At 39.9% G+C, this 17,408-nt stretch overlaps 1 protein-coding gene across 1 annotated transcript; it reads left to right on the forward strand.

Moving 5' to 3' along the window:
• The first annotated feature begins 3,089 nt into the window (after positions 1-3,089).
• On the forward strand, positions 3,090-15,517 carry LOC130980100 (glutathione S-transferase U17-like). The gene is made up of 2 exons (XM_057903742.1): positions 3,090-3,537; positions 14,878-15,517. Exons 1-2 carry the CDS (start codon positions 3,214-3,216, stop codon positions 15,268-15,270), a joined length of 717 nt encoding a protein of 238 aa, XP_057759725.1. The 5' UTR covers positions 3,090-3,213; the 3' UTR covers positions 15,271-15,517.
• Positions 15,518-17,408: the final 1,891 nt, after the last annotated feature.

The raw sequence follows: 17,408 nt of genomic DNA on the forward strand, positions 1-17,408 counted from the left end.
CAAGCTTTTCTTCAAGGCTCCTCGATAATAACTTTTCTTTCAACTATATTACGTATATATTTTATTTTAGAGGTCGTAATACAACACCACCTCTATTTTACGGCTTAAGCATAAAACTCTGTGTGGTGGGGTGTTACAGCTTAGAGGGTATTTGGGTATGACATACAACAAAAAGAGCCTTCGGTAATTAGACTACGTTTCCATTTACTCATGAAAACATCATTGATGTCATAGAAAGGGTGGATACCAAACTCATTAAGTTGTTAGCATGGATGCTAGCTAATCAGTTGTTTCCTTTTGGCTGGTCTCTTACATACAGCCAATTCCCTAAAAAATTTGTATGAAAAGAAGACATATCAATGTGGATGGCAATGAAGCAAGAGTTTTCAATTGGTAGGTTGACCCATGTGCCACGTGACAATGGAAAAAATTACTACCTCAGACTTCTTCTGAACATTCAAAAAGGGTGCTTGAGTTTCATCCTTCTTCAAACAGTAGATGGTGTTGTGTATTCAACATTCAAGGAAGTGTGTTATGCTTTAGGTTTGTTGCAAGATGATAAAGAATTTATTGACGCTATGTTGGAAGCAAGCACATGGACTTATGCAAAATACATTCGACATCTATTTGTTGTTCTGTTACTATCAAACAACATCTCAAGTCCTATAAAGGTTTGGGATCAGTGTTATCATGTATTATTTGAAGACATCCTTTATTCTCACAGAAAGGCTATGCATTGCGAATGTTGTACCTTTAGTTATATTCTATTATTATGTATATATATAACACCACACTAACAATAGTTGTTGTATGTAATGCAGAGTTACAACTTTTTAAAGAGCAAATTCTTAATCTAATTCTTTTTAAGATTGAGGACAAATTACAAACTAATGGTAGATCGCTTAAGGAATATGATCAGATGCCTCTCCCAACTATTGATGCTCTAGATGGCATAGATGATTCTCTAATAATAGATGAGATGAACTTTGATTTATCCCTACTGAAGGAGAAGTTGGAGAATAACTTACACACCATGAATTTGGAGTGAAGCATTTGATAAGGTGATTAGTGCTATAAATGATGATGTTGGAGGCTTTTTTTTTGTATATGGATATGTAAAGTGAAGCTTATTATATGGGATGTAAAGCGAAGCTTATTATATGGGATGAAGCACCAATGTTGAATAAGCTATGTTATAATCCAGATCTGTCTTTTGGTTACAAGGTTATTTTGTTTGGCGGTGAATTTAGACAAATTCTTACAGTCCTACCGATGGGCTCATGTCAAGACATTGTGCAGTTTTCGAGAAATTCATCATATCTCTGAAAATTTTGCAGTTATGAAGCTAACGACAAACATGCAGCTTACTATTGGAGCTAACCACACTCAACTAAGACAGATTTCACAATTTGCTGAGTGACTATTGACTATTGGTGATGGTTTGGCAAGTGATTCTATTGATGGAAAAAGTGAAATTAACATACCTGAAGACATCCTTATTGATGACAATAAAGATGGTTTCAATTCTTTGGTTATTTTTGTGTATCCAAATTTGCTGCTAAATTTAAACAATGGGTTGCACTTCAGAGACAGAATAATACTTGTCCTTACACTTAAGATTGTCAATGATATTAACAAGCACATAATAAAATCTTTAATTGGAAAAGAGAAGACCTACCTTAGCTCTGATTTATTGTGCGTAGAAAAAGATAACATGGAATCTGAATTAGATACAATCACTCCAGATGTTCTCAATGCTATCAATTGTTCAAGCTTGCCGCCTCACCTGTTGACTCTTAAAAAAGTGTAATGTTATTACGAAACATTGATCAATCAAATGGGCTATGCAATGGCACAAGATTACAGGTACACAGGTTAGGTAATCATATTATTGAATGCATCACATTAACAGGAGATAAAGTAGGTCGAGTGATTTTGATACCATAGATGAACATGATACTAACAATATTACTATTTCTTTTAGGTTTTAAAGGAGGTAATTTCCATTAGTTTCATTTTCTATGACTATTAATAAATTTTAGGATCAAACTTTAACAACTGTAGAATTGTATTTGTCAAAATTTGTTTTTATTCACGATCAACTATATGTTGCTCTTTTAAGGATAAAATCAAAATCTAGTTTAAAGATATTAATTAAAAATAATTCATTCAAGATCGAAAGTACAACTATTAATATTGTTTATAGAAAATTATTTAAAAATTTTGGTGAATTCTCAAATTTTATTGACAATACATAATTATAATAGCCACAAATTTTTCGTTATCTATCAAATTATTATTTTTCACATATAAAGTTAATCTTACTAGATCTTTAACAATTTTATTATATTATTACAATATGTTCTACTTATTATTTGACAGAGACACTTTTATCATAAAATGTAAATAGTTTAATTATATATATATATATATTTATAAAATTTTATTTTTAATTAAACTTATTATATCCGTCCATCTCAGGGGACACTTTTCACTAGTAGTAAAAAAAACAGAGAACGCAGATGGCACCAAGACACATCTTACCATGTCTGCTTCTCGCTTGGGACGAGATGACAATCTCTTGTAGAATACGAAAATTTAAAAGCATCATATACATGTTTAACTCTCTATGTGACTCACTCATTTATTAATCAACAAAAACAAACCAACATAAAAAATTATTTTTGTAAATTTTGTTCTAAATTTATATTTTTTAAATACTTATCCAAATATTTTCATAAAATTTCAGATTCAATGTATAATTATTAAATATAAAAATTATTTGTTGATTATAAAAAATATAATTTTTTTATTATTTATATTTTAAATTTTTTAAAATTTATTTATTGTCCTTTGATACGCTACTTTTGGAGAAATAGATCCTCTTCATTTTTTTTAACACTTAATAAAATAAAATGTAATTTCTTGTCTTTAATTTTATAAGTGAGACCAAATATAAATAAAAAAAATCAAAAGTGAATTTAAACATTAGATACCATCCAATTTTTTTTTATTATTAAAAAGGATTCACTCTCCTACTTTTGCTAGTTATCCAAAAAAGATATTAACACATGTCAAGTGCCGAGACCACAGATCTAATTAGCCATCTTTATATAAGTCAATGCTTTGCTTGGTAAACGCGGTAACCCAACAAATATCCCAGTTTCCTACTTTCCGATCCGTAACCGCTTTTAGTAGGCATTCAATAATTTGATGGCAGAAAGAAATAGTGACTTGAAGCTTTTGAGTGCGTGGTACAGTCCAATGGCCACAAGGGCCAAGATCGCACTTAACATCAAAGGATTGGAATATGAGAACATTGAAGAGGACTTGAACTCCAAAAGTGATCTTCTTCTTCGTTCCAATCCTGTGCACAAGAAAATCCCAGTTCTAATTCATGGTGACAAACCCATATGTGAATCCTTAATCATACTTCAATATATTGATGAGGTTTGGTCCAATGGTCCTTCTATTCTTCCTCGAGATGCTTATGACAGAGCAATTGCTAGATTCTGGGTTTCCTATATTGATGAAAAGGTATCTTTATTTTATTTTATTAATTATTATTATTATTGTTATTCTTATATATTCAACCGGGTACGCACATGATATTTGACAATTTTAATTTTCCGACACAGAAAAAGGAAAAAAAGGGTTGGATATTTAAAAAGGGGCATGACGCCCATGATAACTAACATGTAATAATATAATAATTTAGTTTTAATGAACTGAATGTATATATATGTATTTAATTACGTAATATTATATTAATAAAAAATAATTATTTTTTATTTTAATTTTTTAAATTTTAAATTTTATTTTAAAAGATAAAGTGTGATTTTTTGTATTTAAATAGTTTTTTTAATATTTTTTTAGTTTTATTTATAAAATAAATGGTAAAAAATTATATTTTATATTTTAAAACAAAAATTTAAAATTTAAAAGATCTAAATTCGTATTTTTTAAATTAGATATGGGAATAGTCATTTAAAAAAGAATATAATAAACAATTGAATAAATAAACTGCCAATGTATTAAAATTAAAATCATAATATAATATAAAATGCCTTTTTTGTTTAAAGAGGTCTTTTATTGTTTTCAAATTATTCATGTATGAGTTTAAACTTTTGTGTTTTTTTCTGAAGGTTTTGATAAATCAATGTTAGGAATTATTATTATTATTATTATTATTATTATATTGACTAAGAAATCAAAGGCCTACTCTTTTTTGCATTTGTATTCTTGTTAAAGAAAATAAAGGATTAGACAGTTATTGTGAGTAGTAGCTTGGATTCATGGATCAAGCTTTTTTGAAGAAAAAAATTGGTAAAATAAAAAGTAAAATCTTAATTACTTATAAATTAAGGGAATAAAATTCACACATAATAGAGATTATGAATTTAATAGTGATTAGTTATTTACTTTGTCACTTTACATTTCTTGAAATTTTTTAATTTCCTTAAAGATTCTACAAGTTTTCTTCCTGGATTCATATTGAAGTGAATGAAACCCCATCCATTAGCAGCTTAGTGTAGATGAATTATGCCAGATGTCAATTAAGTTAGCTGAGAGTTAGTTAGAAGAAGTTGTTAGATATCATGAAGTGAGTGAGAGTTAGTTAAGGGTTGTTATTTAAGCGCGTGGCTTAGGTTAATTATGAGGCTAGCTAGTATATAAGGTTTAACCACATGGTTCACGGGTAGGATTTTTCCATTCTGTTATGCAATGAGAAAATTCTCAACTCTTCTCTTCTCTTTCTATCTGTTTTCTAACTCCCATATGTGATTTGCAAATTGCTTACCGTTATTGTATATGTTGGCAATTACCAATTAGTTGCTTTTCACATTCTAAAAGAAAAAAAAAGTTATCGAGGAAAAATAAATGGAATCACACTAAATAGAAAATAGAAAGGTTAAAATATTTTTTTTTCTTAATGTATTTGTTACGGATCCGACCCACGAATTTCGCATTCGAAATAACTTCTGAATTCGGTTACCCGGGTTCGACCCATCTCGTCCTTCTAAAAGGTCTAAAATCGGCACACTAAAGCTTCTAACCAACAATCAAATTCAAATACTTCCCTTATCTTAACCAAATAAGATAAGATAAGATAATTACCAATTTACCACCACCTATATAAAGAGGAGCCTCAAGCCCCCTCAGGTATGTCATTCACTCTACACACCTCATACTTCTCAGATCCATTTTGACTTGAGCGTCGGAGTGTCTTTGCAGGTACCATCCCCCATTGCTCCAGTCAGAGAATCCGGCACCCGACTCGACCCGAAGGTCCCCGATCCATCTCACAACCCGTACCAGAGATATCTTGTAAATTGGCACCGTCTGCGGGGACCGGCAACGTCGTGACGGAATGGCGGACGTCTATGAGGAGCAATCCCCAAGCCACCACGACAACTCCCGAACACCGAGAAGCTACACCCCATGGAAGGATAGCAAGCGCTATTCTCCAAATTACCCCACCGCAAAACAAGGAAAATGGCCTCAAAACACGGGTTCCCAAAAATCTGGGAGAAAAGGCAGCTCAAATAATCCAAGACCTCTGCCTCCAAGTGCAAGAACTCGAGGGTTGAGTTGCAACCAAGGAAAAGCACCACGCCGAAAATGGAAGCCACGCGACCTCCAGATCAAGATCTTGCCATGAAACCATGTACGGCAGGTCGCCCGAGCGGCGACATGACAAGAGGTACGGTCGCAGCGTCTCCCGCGACAATGGACACCAACGCAACGTGAATGACGGACGGTACGATAAGTCACCTGAACAGTGACACGGCAAGAGGTACGATCGCAGCGTCTCTCGCGACCCAGGTCACCAACATGACACGGACGATGACCGATGACACCGAGATACCAAACGCACAAGAAGCGACCATGTGATAATGGGAGCTACTCCCTTCACTAAAAGAATCTTGAGAGAAAAACTCCCTAAGAGTTTCGAAAAACCCACGGATATGAAGTATGACGGAACCAAGGATCCACAGGAACATCTAACGGCCTTCGAGGCCAGAATGAACTTGGAAGGGGCCGCCGACGCGGTCCGATGCAGGGCCTTCCCGGTAACCTTAGTTGGGCCCGCGATTAAATGATTTAACACCCTTCCCAACGGATCCATAGCTGGCTTCCATGATATCTCGTAAAAATTCATGGCCCAATTCACCACCAGAATCACAAAAGCTAAACACCCCATCAGCTTGTTGGGAGTCACGCAGAGACAAGATGAGTCCACGAGAAAATACCTCGACCGGTTCAACGACGAGTGCTTGACGGTTGACGGACTCACGGACTCAGTCGCAAGCCTTTGCCTACCTAACGGGCTCACGAATGAAGACTTCCGAAAATATCTCACCACCAGACCGGTGTAGACCATGAACGAGATCCAGGGCGTCGCAAAGGAGTACATAAACGACGAAAAGGTAAGCCAAGACGTAGCCGCTAATAAACGGCAGCACAGCAGCACACAGCACGGCAGCACAGCACCTCGACATAACCCCCCACAAAGAGAAAACCAGAAGGAACATCCCAAATCGAAAAACGTAAACCTAACTTCCAGAGTCAGAAAATTCTCCAACTACATACCCCTAATAGCCCCAATCACCGAGATATACCACCAAATAGCAGATCGAGGTATCTTCACGAAGGCCCGACAACTTAAGGAAAGAACATGTGGCAACAAAACCCTATACTGCGACTACCACCGAGGATATGGACACAGGACACAATACTATTTCGACTCAAAAGACGACCTCGAACAAGCTATACAAGATGGCAAGCTTTCCGAGTTTGCCAAGATCATTAGGGAACCTAAATGCGCAGAAAGAGAAAGATCACCAGAGAGAGAAGGACGCAACCCGAGGACACGGAGACAAGCCCCCAGGAAAAGCCCAGAAACAGACCCGACCATAATCGTAAACGTCATCACAGGCAAAGACACCCCGGGAAAATCAAAATCGGCACTCAAGAAGGATCTCAAGATCTTGGCAGTCAGAAACCAAACCCCAACCGTCACCACCAGTAATGCGATAATAATCTCCCCCATGGACTGCCAACACGGCACCTCGGCGGAAGACGCCCCCTTTGATATCTCGGCAAAGATTGGAACCGGGCTAGTCAGAAGAAAACTGGTGACACGGGAGTAGATTCCAACATCCTTTTCAGAGGAGCCTTCGACAAGCTCGGACTTCGCAACGACAACCTCCAGACACACCGCAACGGAATAACCAGACTCGGAGATAACTTCCCCTTTACCATAGGAACAGGGAACCAAAGGAAGACAATCCTATCCAAATTCGTGGTCCTCAAGGACTCCACCACTTACAACGTTATCCTTAGAAGAAAAATAATCAACGACCTTCCCGCCGTCATTTTCACCAAATACCTACTCATGAAGTTCACCGCAGAAGACAGCTCCATAGGAACAATCCACGGAGACCAGGAAACCGCAGTAGAATGCGACAACACCAGCCTAGCCCTATGGAAGAGATCCCACGACGTAGCTGGCATATTTTTAGCCGACCTGGATGCCCGACAAGATGGACAACCCAGATCAGAACCAAAGGGAGACATGGAGAAATTACAAATAGGACACACCAAAGAGGAATACACTTTCATCAACAAGAACCTCCCATACAACCTTAAGGAAGATCTCTCACGCCTCCTAAAATGGAATAGAGACTTGTTCGCGTTCACCCTCACTGACATGCCAGAAATAGACCCCGACTTAATATCTCACCGACTAGCCGTGGACCCTAAATCCAAACCTGTGGCACAGAGGAGACAGAAAATGTCACCCAACAGAGCCGTTGAAGTCAGAAACAAGTTAAGGCCCTTCTCGAAGCAGGCTTCATTCGCGAACTACCCTACGCGACCTGGCTGGCTAATGTGGTGTTAGTAAAAAAGCCAACGGGAAGTGGCAGATGTGCGTCGACTACACGGACTTGAACAAAGCCTATCCAAAAGACGCCTTCCCCCTACCAAACATCGATGGGCTGGTAGACGCCGCGTTCGGTCACTAATACCTCAGCTTTATGTATGCATACTCTGGCTACAACCAAATATCCATGCACTGGCCCGACTGGAACCACTTACCAAAGGCTCGTCAACAAGATATTCCAAGGCCTGTCGGAACCAAACTGGAAGTCTACATAGACGACATACTCGCCAAGACCGAATCCAGCGAGCACCTCATTAGCGACCTTGAGCTCGCAATGAACACTCTGCGGAAACACCAAATGCGCCTCAATCCGACAAAATGCACCTTCAGAATGGAAGCAGGAAAGTTCCTTGGTTTCATGATCATGCAATGCGGGGTAGAGGCAAATCCTGAAAAATGCAGAGCCGTTCTCGAAATGGAAAATCCAAAAAACCTCAAGGACAACCAGAAACTTACCAGCCGGCTAACCGCTTTATCCCGGTTTCTCGGCGCATCGGCCCAAAAGGCAATCCCTTTCTTCAAACTTATGAAGAAAGGAACTCCCTTCAAGTGGGAAGCAGAATATGAAGAGGCATTCCAACACTTCAAGAAAGTTCTAGCGGAACCTCCGGTCCTCGCTAAACCCCAAACAGGAGAGACCCTTTACCTATACCTATCCATAATAGAAGAAGCAATCGCAGCATCACTTATTTGAGAAGACGAGAATAAGGCCCAGTGTCCTATCTATTTCATAACCAAATTCCTATAAGACATTGAGAAACTCGCCTTCGTACTCCTCATGGCCTCCCGACGTCTCCGACAATACTTCCAGACCCATCCCCATTACGGTCCGAACCGACCAAGCAGTCAGGCTAGTCCTACAAAAGCCCGACCTAGCGGGGAGAATGTTAGAATGTTCGATTGAACTGTCTTAATTTCAAATAAAGTTCAAATCTCAGAACGCGATCAAAGCACAGGCCATGGCAGACTTCATCACCGAGATGACTCCAGGAAGCCCCACCTTCGAAACTTGGAAACTACACGTAGACGGCTCATCTAACACCACTTCCGGTGGAGCCGGGTTAATCCTCGAAAACCAAAATGGGATTGTGATCTTGTAATCCGTTCGATACGAATTCCTGATCTCTATTAACCAGGCAGAGTACGAGGCCCTACTAGCTGGACTAATGCTAGCCAAGGAAGTCAGCATCAAGGTTTTGGAGGTTTGCAGTGACTCCCAGGTAGTCAGCTCCCAAATCAATGGAGACTACCAAACAAGAGACCCCCTCCTTCTGCAATATCTAACTAAAGTAAAAGAGTTAATAACAGACTTCGACCAAGTAACCATCCAACACGTCTCGAGGGAACGAAACGTAAGGGCGGATTTACTCTCAAAGTATGCTAGCACCAAACCAGGGCAAGGAAATCGATTGCTAACACAAGAAGTCGTCAAGACACCATCCGTCTCGACCCCAACCAACACCAGCCTCCCAATTTCCAGCCATGGTTCATGGACCTCTCCTATCCTACAATACCTCCTTCAAGGAGCTTTGCCGGGAGACACCAAAGAGGCAACACAGATAAAAAGGGAAGCCGCCAACTACACCATAGTGGCAGGACAGTTATACAAATGGGGATTCTCGCAGCCCCTACTCAAATGCATTGCGCCCGGGGACACAGAATATATATTCCGTGAAGTCCATGAAGGCTGCTGCGGCCACCACATCGGAGGCAAAACCCTGGCCTAGAAGATTATCCGAGCCGGATACTTCTGGCCCTCAATCATCAATGATTCCATACAGATGGTCAAAAACTACAACAAGTGCCAAAAGCACTCCAAATTCCATAAAGCCGCCCCGCACTAACTCAGCACCATAACGGTAGATCGACCATTCGGAACACGGGGTGTCGACCTCGTCGGCCCCTTCCCGACAGCCCCTGGACAACTCTGATACATCATCGTTGCACTCGACTACTATACCAAATGGATCGAGGCCGAACCCCTGGCCTCTATCACGGCAGCTCATTGCCGAAAGTTCCTCTGGATATATATAACTACCCAATTCGGTATCTCGGAAGTCATAATCTCAGACAACAGAGCCTAGTTCACCGATAAGAAGTTTAGGGAATTCCTAGAAGGACTGCACATATCCCAACGCTTCAGCTCGGTAGAACACCCCCAGACAAACGGGCAAGTGGAGTCTGCAAACAAGATAATAGTCAAAGGACTCAAGAAACAGCTCGACGATGCCAAAGGACTCTGGGCCGACAAGCTCAGATCGGTCCTCTGGTCATATCGGACCACTGCCCAAAGCTCCAAGGGGGAAACCCCTTTTCGCCTGACATACGGGGTAGAAGCCATCATCCCAGTCGAAGGTGGGGACCCAGTCCTAGAAGAACCACTGGAGGCAACGACGAAGACGCAGAATGAGACCTCACGGACGAAGTAAGATCCATAGCCCATATGCGAGAGATAGCCTTAAAACAAAAAAAAACAAGATAAGGTAGAATCAAGGCGTGATACGGAGAGACTTCTCACCCGATGACCTCGTCCTATGACAAAACAACATCGGAGCTCCCACGCCCAGGGAAGGAAAGCTCACCCCCCCAACTGGAAAGGTCCATACCGAGTCAAAGGAGTAATCGGAAAAGGAGCCTACAAGCTTGAATGACTCGACGGAACCGAAATCCCGAGAACCTGGAATGCCGCCAACTTGCTGCGATATTACGCGTAGGCACACTCCTTACCTTTAAAACTATGTCTTTTACTTACATTATTTTATTTTCCTTGTATTATTTTTTGGTACTCTTTTCCCCCACAACAGAAGGTTTTAACGAGGCCCAACTTAATAAAATTCCATTTAACTATAGACTTGCCTAGCTTTTTCCTATACTATTGCCCCGCCAGTAACGGGAAAAGAACAAATGGCCAACATCGAAGACCGATCACCCTCGAGGCCTAAAAATGGATATCCATAACAAATGACGAAACGGACTAACGAACATCCTAAGTCACGACAAAAATGACTCAGGAATGACTAATGAAAGTCAATACAAATGGCTTAGAAGTAAACAGCCCGAACGGCCAAAACACACTCACAACGAGTCAACAAAAACGAGTTAAAAACGGCCCCAACGGCCCATAAGCATAAGTAACCCAAAGTAAAAAACATCCAAAGTCATTAACACGGCCACACAGCCAACAAAACATTAAAAAGTTACAAGTAATGAAATCGGCAAATACAGAATAGAAAAGAACACAAGAAATCCTACTCAAAGGTCCACGACACGACCATCCTGGACGACTTTGAATGCCCCCATGACGGACACGTCGGCACCTGGGGCAAGAATCTGAGCTTGAGCCCACATCGTCTCTTCGGCCGCTGTCACCGCCTCCTTCGCATCAGCAAGAAGCTCCGCCTTCTCTTTCTTCAGCGCCTCCACCTCGGCCTTTGACCCCGCAATCTCGGCTCTCAAAGTATTCACCTCAACAAGAAGTATAGCCGCCTGGGACTCGGCATCTGAGGCCTTCTTCCGCTTTCCCCCCCAGTTGAGACAAAAGTGAAGTCTCAACCTTGGAAAGACGAAGGATCTCGGCCCCTGCATCCTCAGACGACTTCACAGCCTTCTCCCTGGTCGTCTTCGATGCCCCAAGCAGCTCCTTCAACTTGGCCACCTCCGATTGAGCCTGGCACAGCTTCCTGTCAAGAAGGCCAACCTGAGCCATCACGGGATCAGCCTTCCGGACAATAACAGCAGAGCGGAAGAGAGCACGATACACCGACTTGGCCTGGAAGACCACGTCATAGTCCTAAAAGAAACCCTTCAGTGCCGGGCATCAGGTACTGATCGACAAAAGACAGAGCATCGAAATTCCGGTCCATCACGGACGGGACAACCCCTTCCTCCCCCAAATTCTCGCTGCTTACCTCTTCCGGCCTCTTCCGCTTCCGGAAAGCCTCAGCAGCCCAGACAACGACCACATCCTCCTCCCCACCAGAAACCACAGGACCCGGAAAGACGCAGCCACCACCCCTAGCCCCTGCAGAGACCACTTCCTGCGAGACAGCCTAGGAATCCACAGCAGGACAGGATGAAGGGGTGGAAGGCGAAGCTGCCGACGCTTCTTCCCGATCCATGGTAGCCTTCAGCCTTGCTAGAGAGGTCAAACCACCAGCCATCTCAATTGAGAAAAGGGAAAGAGAAACGTATAAGTACCAAACACGGTAACACGTAATATATAACAAAAGTCCGGCAAGCAACCGGGTCCCCCATCACATCCCTAGGGTTCAGGGGATGCTCCCCAAACAAATGCCAAAGGATGCTAGCTACATCCTGATCCTCCGAAGACAAAAACTCCTGAGTCACTCGCGTCAGAACCAAGGCCCTGCACCGAAATTCTAATACGTCAGAAATTAGCGCTCCCCTTCCAGCGTTAGCCAGAAGGGATGATGCCCCCTGGCAGGACGCACATTGAAGTACCCACCTTTGAAACCGTGAAAAGAGTTCTCATATAAGCCGAAGACGCGACGGTAAGGTTGGACCCTAAACGACATATACCCCTTCTTATGCTTCCCCTCTTTGGTAGGTAAGGTGCATAAGATGAGGAAAAGGAAAACATTCACCGAAGCCGGGAGCAACAAATACTCACACACGAGCTCGAAAGTTCGTATCGCCGTCCAGCTATTTGGATGTAGCTGGGACGGTGCCACGGAACACCGACTCAATAACTGCTGAACGAAAGGAGAAAATGGGAGTCGCACGCCAAGCTGAGTAAACATCGCCTCATAAACCCACATCCAATCCGGAACGGTCGGCGTGTCAAGATTGGTATAGCAAACCCACTCGTCGACCCCGGAAAGGGCGAGCTCATACTGGCGCTCGGCATCGCCACCCCCACAAATAGCCCCCTGATCACGGAGCCATTAAAGGTTTGCCTCCGTCATTTGCGACGGCGTTCCCCAAACATTGCTGGTAACCTAGGAGTCAAGGGAGGGAACGCCCCCGGCGGGAATCACCGGAACACCTGTACCCTTAGTCATCCGCCGAGCCATACCTAAAACAGAGGTGAGCACCACCATCCGCCCAAACCGCGCGGCAAAAAACGGTGGAAAATATGAAACAAACGCCACTACCTACTGCAAACTACACAGTGGTGATCAACCCCTCAAAGATAGCACCCGCTACCCAAAAGACAAAACACCATCATACAAAGACAGGATACAGTCCCAACCAGCAAAAAACACCAAAGAGCAGGAAACAAAAATATACAGAAACACAGGTAGCAAGCAATGCATATTACAAAGGGTGGGGAGAAAAGAACACTAACCTAATAAGTCAAGCGCGAATCTGGAAAATACTGAAACAGGAAGAAGAGCACGAAAAGCAACGAACAGAAAGCACTAGGAAGAGAACGATGAAAGAAGGATTCGAAGGGCAAACAACAGCAAAAGAAACTGAAAAATGAAACGAATGAAGGAAGGGAGGCAAAAAAACGGTTTCCAACAACGAAAAGACAAAAATACCCTCTAAAGTAAACAAAACATGAAGGGGTAAAAATGGAAAGTAGTCCAAACGTCCCCTCATAATAAATGCTCTCTTGAAAAACGAACTGGCAGCATGCCCCAAAAATGAAACGGGCACAAGAATACGAAAAGATCACATCAACCAACGACACGGTCTACGAAGATGATGAACCCTAGATAAAACTAGGTTTCGACGCGCCGTTCCCCCGAGGTAAAAAGACCCGTCGATCAAAGCAGAAACCGCATTCTCCAGCGACGGAGACCGACCTCGCTCACTCTCCCGCTGCGGGGTAACTTTTACGGATCCGGCCCACGGACTCCGCACCCAGAATAACCTCCGAACCCGGTTACCCGAGTTCAACCCGTCTCGTCCTTCTAAAAGGCTCGGAACTGGCCCACTAGAGCTTCTAACCAACAATCAAATTCAAATACCTCTCTTATCTTAACCTATATAAAGAAGAGCCTCAGGTCCCCTCAAGTATGTCATTCACTCTACACACCTCATACCTCTTAGATTCATTCTGACTTGAATGTTGGAGTGTGTTTGCAGGTACCATCCCCATTACTCCAGTCAGAGAATCCGGCACCCGACTTGACCCGAAGGTCTCCAATCCATCTCACAACCCGTATCGGAGATATCTTGTACATTATTTAAAAACATCAGAGACAAAAAAATATACCATAATAATTAAGACGTACATGTTTTATAGTTCATACTTCAATTTCTTGTTTAAGTTTTCTGATTTGCAGATAAGAGAAAATCAATTTCTTGTCTTTTTTTCCTTTATCTATTTCTTTCCTTTTATTTTGTTTTGATCAAGTGGTGTCTAAAAGATAATAATCTAGAACCCCGTAAAAGTTACTAAAAAGTTATAAAACCTAAAATCATATATAGATCATTACTTCATTAGCTGCTAGAGATAAAAAAGTTTATTTAAATTTGTGTTTTTCGTACCAATTTCTAGAGGTTTTAAATATAGAAATAGAATGAGAGTGATATATTTTTGGTATTTTTAAAATTGTGAAAGATATACAAATCTTTTAATTTGTATTTAAAAAAATTAAAAAAATTTGAGGTATATAAATCAAAATTTTCAATTTGTGTAGCTCAATTTTAATTATTTAGACACAAATTGGGGGATACGAATACAAAAATCAAACAATTTAATTTCTTTACTTTTTAAAAATTAGACGATTCGAATTTTACTCTCTAAATTAAATCATCTCACATTTTAAAAAATACCACAGCACTCCACAATTTAAAAAAATATCATTATTAATTCAATTTCAAAAATGAAAAATGATTTCTGAAAACAAAAAATCCTAAACAATCCAAATATAGGTCTTACATCCTTCTTCTTGTCTATTCCTTTTATATTTTAGTCTTCAGTCAATTTATGTGTTGCATTTTAAATTTGGGTGTAGTTATTTGTTTGCACGAAGAGCATTTTAGAAGCTGGTGAAGATGTAGAAAAAAAGAAGCCACACTTTGAGCAATTGGAGGAAGAAATACTTGTGAGGTTGGAAGAGGCATTCAACAAATACAGTGAAGGAGAGTCGTTCTTTGGAGGGAACAAGATTGGACTCATTGACATTATGTTTGGGAGCTTCTTGCCTGTTCTTGGTCTGATAGAAGAGATTAATGGAAAGAAGGTACTTGTAGATGACAAGTTCCCGAGGTTGGTGAATTGGGCTGCCAATTTCACTGCGAATTCGGCTGTGACCGGAACTCTTCCTGAGATTGACAGGCTTATTTTATTTGCCAAGGCTCAACAGCAAAAATGGGCTCTCGCTTATAAAGCTACCTCTGCCAACTAAAAGTTTATTGGAATTCGTATGGAGATTTATTTTCTCTCCTTTGTTTGAATATTATATGTTTCTGTGGTGGTTTCTTTCTATGTATATTTGGTGTATGTGGGAGATGATATTGTACAACATTCAATGGAATACATATTAAAGACAACTATATGCAAATTAGAAAAGTTTAGGGCCAATTGGTTTTGGCTATTTTTATTTTCATTTTCAATGAAAATATAAATAAAATATAAAAATATGTTTGGTTGAATATTTTAAAATTATTTTTAGTAAAAATATTTTTAAAAAGAAATACAAAATGAAAATAATATTTTTTTTTAGTTTTTTCAATTAAAAATAATAAAAGATATTTCTAATTCAAAATACCGAATTTTTAGTTGTGGATCTTCTAATTTATAGTGTTGGATTCTTTACCTTTTTTTTTTTATTTCTCACCCATTAGAATTAGACTCTCACTCACGTATTGGAAAAAATACAAAGCCAATGCCTCCAATTCTTTATTTCACTCTCTTCCTGTAGTTCTTCCAACTTTAATAGTTTATTTTTATTTTTTTTATTAATTTTTTATTTTCTTTCTTCTATCCAAAGATAAAAGATCTTTTTAAGTTTTTTTTGTTGTTTGGTTGAAAATCTTTATTATATTTTTTTAAATTAAATTTTAATATATCAAATTTGAGTTCTAAAACTAGTGCTTCTATCTCCTATTTCGATCTCTGTTAATTATTAATTCGTCCTCTATGAATTATTTACTCGTCGCTAACCGTCTTCCATTCTCTTATATTCTTTTTTTTATTTTTTCCTTTTCATTCAAAAGTAAAAGTGTTTTTAAAATTTTTTTATTGTGCTTAAAAATTTTTACTATTTTGTTTTTGTAATTTAGATTTAAATATTAAATGGTGTGAATTTTGAGTTTAATTTTTTTTACATTCAGCTATATTTTTTGTATTTTTTAGTTCTTTTTTGTTCTCAGTCTTTAATGTCTTTCAAATTTTTTTAGTATTTCTTTAAAATTTTTATGCTCGAATATTTTTCAATTTGATGGAAATATGATAATTTTTTTGCTCGTGTATTGTTTATTTTTTTTTTTTGCTATTTTTAGTATTTTTTCTTTGATTCAAAGTTTCTATGATAAAAGTGAATTCGATAATAATTGACAAAAGATATAAGGGTCGTTCTAGTATACATATCAAAGTTCATATAGATATACATATTTGTTTCACTTTATTTCACGTAATGACACGTGTTGGTCCCATGTTACAATATGCAGCTGGCTCAGAGGGAATGGTGAGAGCTGATGGGAGGTGAGACGGAGCAAGCTTGGTGGGGTGAACTTGAACGGGGTTATGAAGGTTGCGCGTTCCGTTGGTTGGAGGCTCTCATCATGGACCTTGTTTGGGGTATATCAACGTAGGCTAAAAAATAATGTCGGGCTTAAATTAATTTAGTTGTCCCAATTTCTTGAAAAAAATGTTCTTAAAAATACAATTCGGGCATGGAAAAATTAAATTGACCAATGGTATGCGAAATTGTGATCACTACTTTTCACAACTCAAATAATCCCTAGTAATGGCCCCAAAGACTTGGTGCTCAATACCATGGCATAAACACAACTTCGCACAACTAACCAGCAAGTGCACTGGGTCGTCCAAGTAATAAACCTTACGCGAGTAAGGGTCGATCCCACGGAGATTGTTGGTATGAAACAAGCTATGGTCACCTTGTAAATCTCAGTCAGGCAGACTCAAATGGTTATAGATGATATATGAATAAAAGATAAAGATAGAGATACTTATGCAATTCATTGGTAAGAACTTCAGATAAGCGAATGGAGATGCTTTGTCCCTTCCGTCTCTCTGCTTTCCTACTGTCTTCATCCAATCCTTCTTACTCCTTTCCATGGCAAGCTGTATGCAAGGGTTTCACCGTTGTCAGTGGCTACCTCCCATCCTCTCAGTGGAAATGTTCAACGCACCCTGTCACGGCACGGCTATCCAGCTGTCGGTTCTCGATCATGTCGGAATAGAATCCAGTGATTCTTTTGCGTCTGTCACTAACGCCCCACAATCGCGAGTTTGAAGCTCGTCACAGTCATTCAATCATTGAATCCTACTCAGAATACCACAGACAAGGTTTAAACCTTC

The sequence above is a fragment of the Arachis stenosperma genome, chromosome 5, assembly GCF_014773155.1.
Source record: "Arachis stenosperma cultivar V10309 chromosome 5, arast.V10309.gnm1.PFL2, whole genome shotgun sequence".
Taxonomy (NCBI): Eukaryota; Viridiplantae; Streptophyta; class Magnoliopsida; order Fabales; family Fabaceae; genus Arachis; species Arachis stenosperma.

What these genes read in the sequence shown, in the direction of transcription:
- LOC130980100 (XM_057903742.1), top strand. Translation starts at nt 3,214, where the DNA reads ATGGCAGAAAGAAATAGTGACTTGAAGCTTTTGAGTGCGTGGTACAGT. An exon ending in TTTCCTATATTGATGAAAAG is followed by an intron (nt 3,538 to 14,877) that starts GTATCTTTATTT and finishes ATTTGGGTGTAG; the next exon opens with TTATTTGTTTGCACGAAGAG.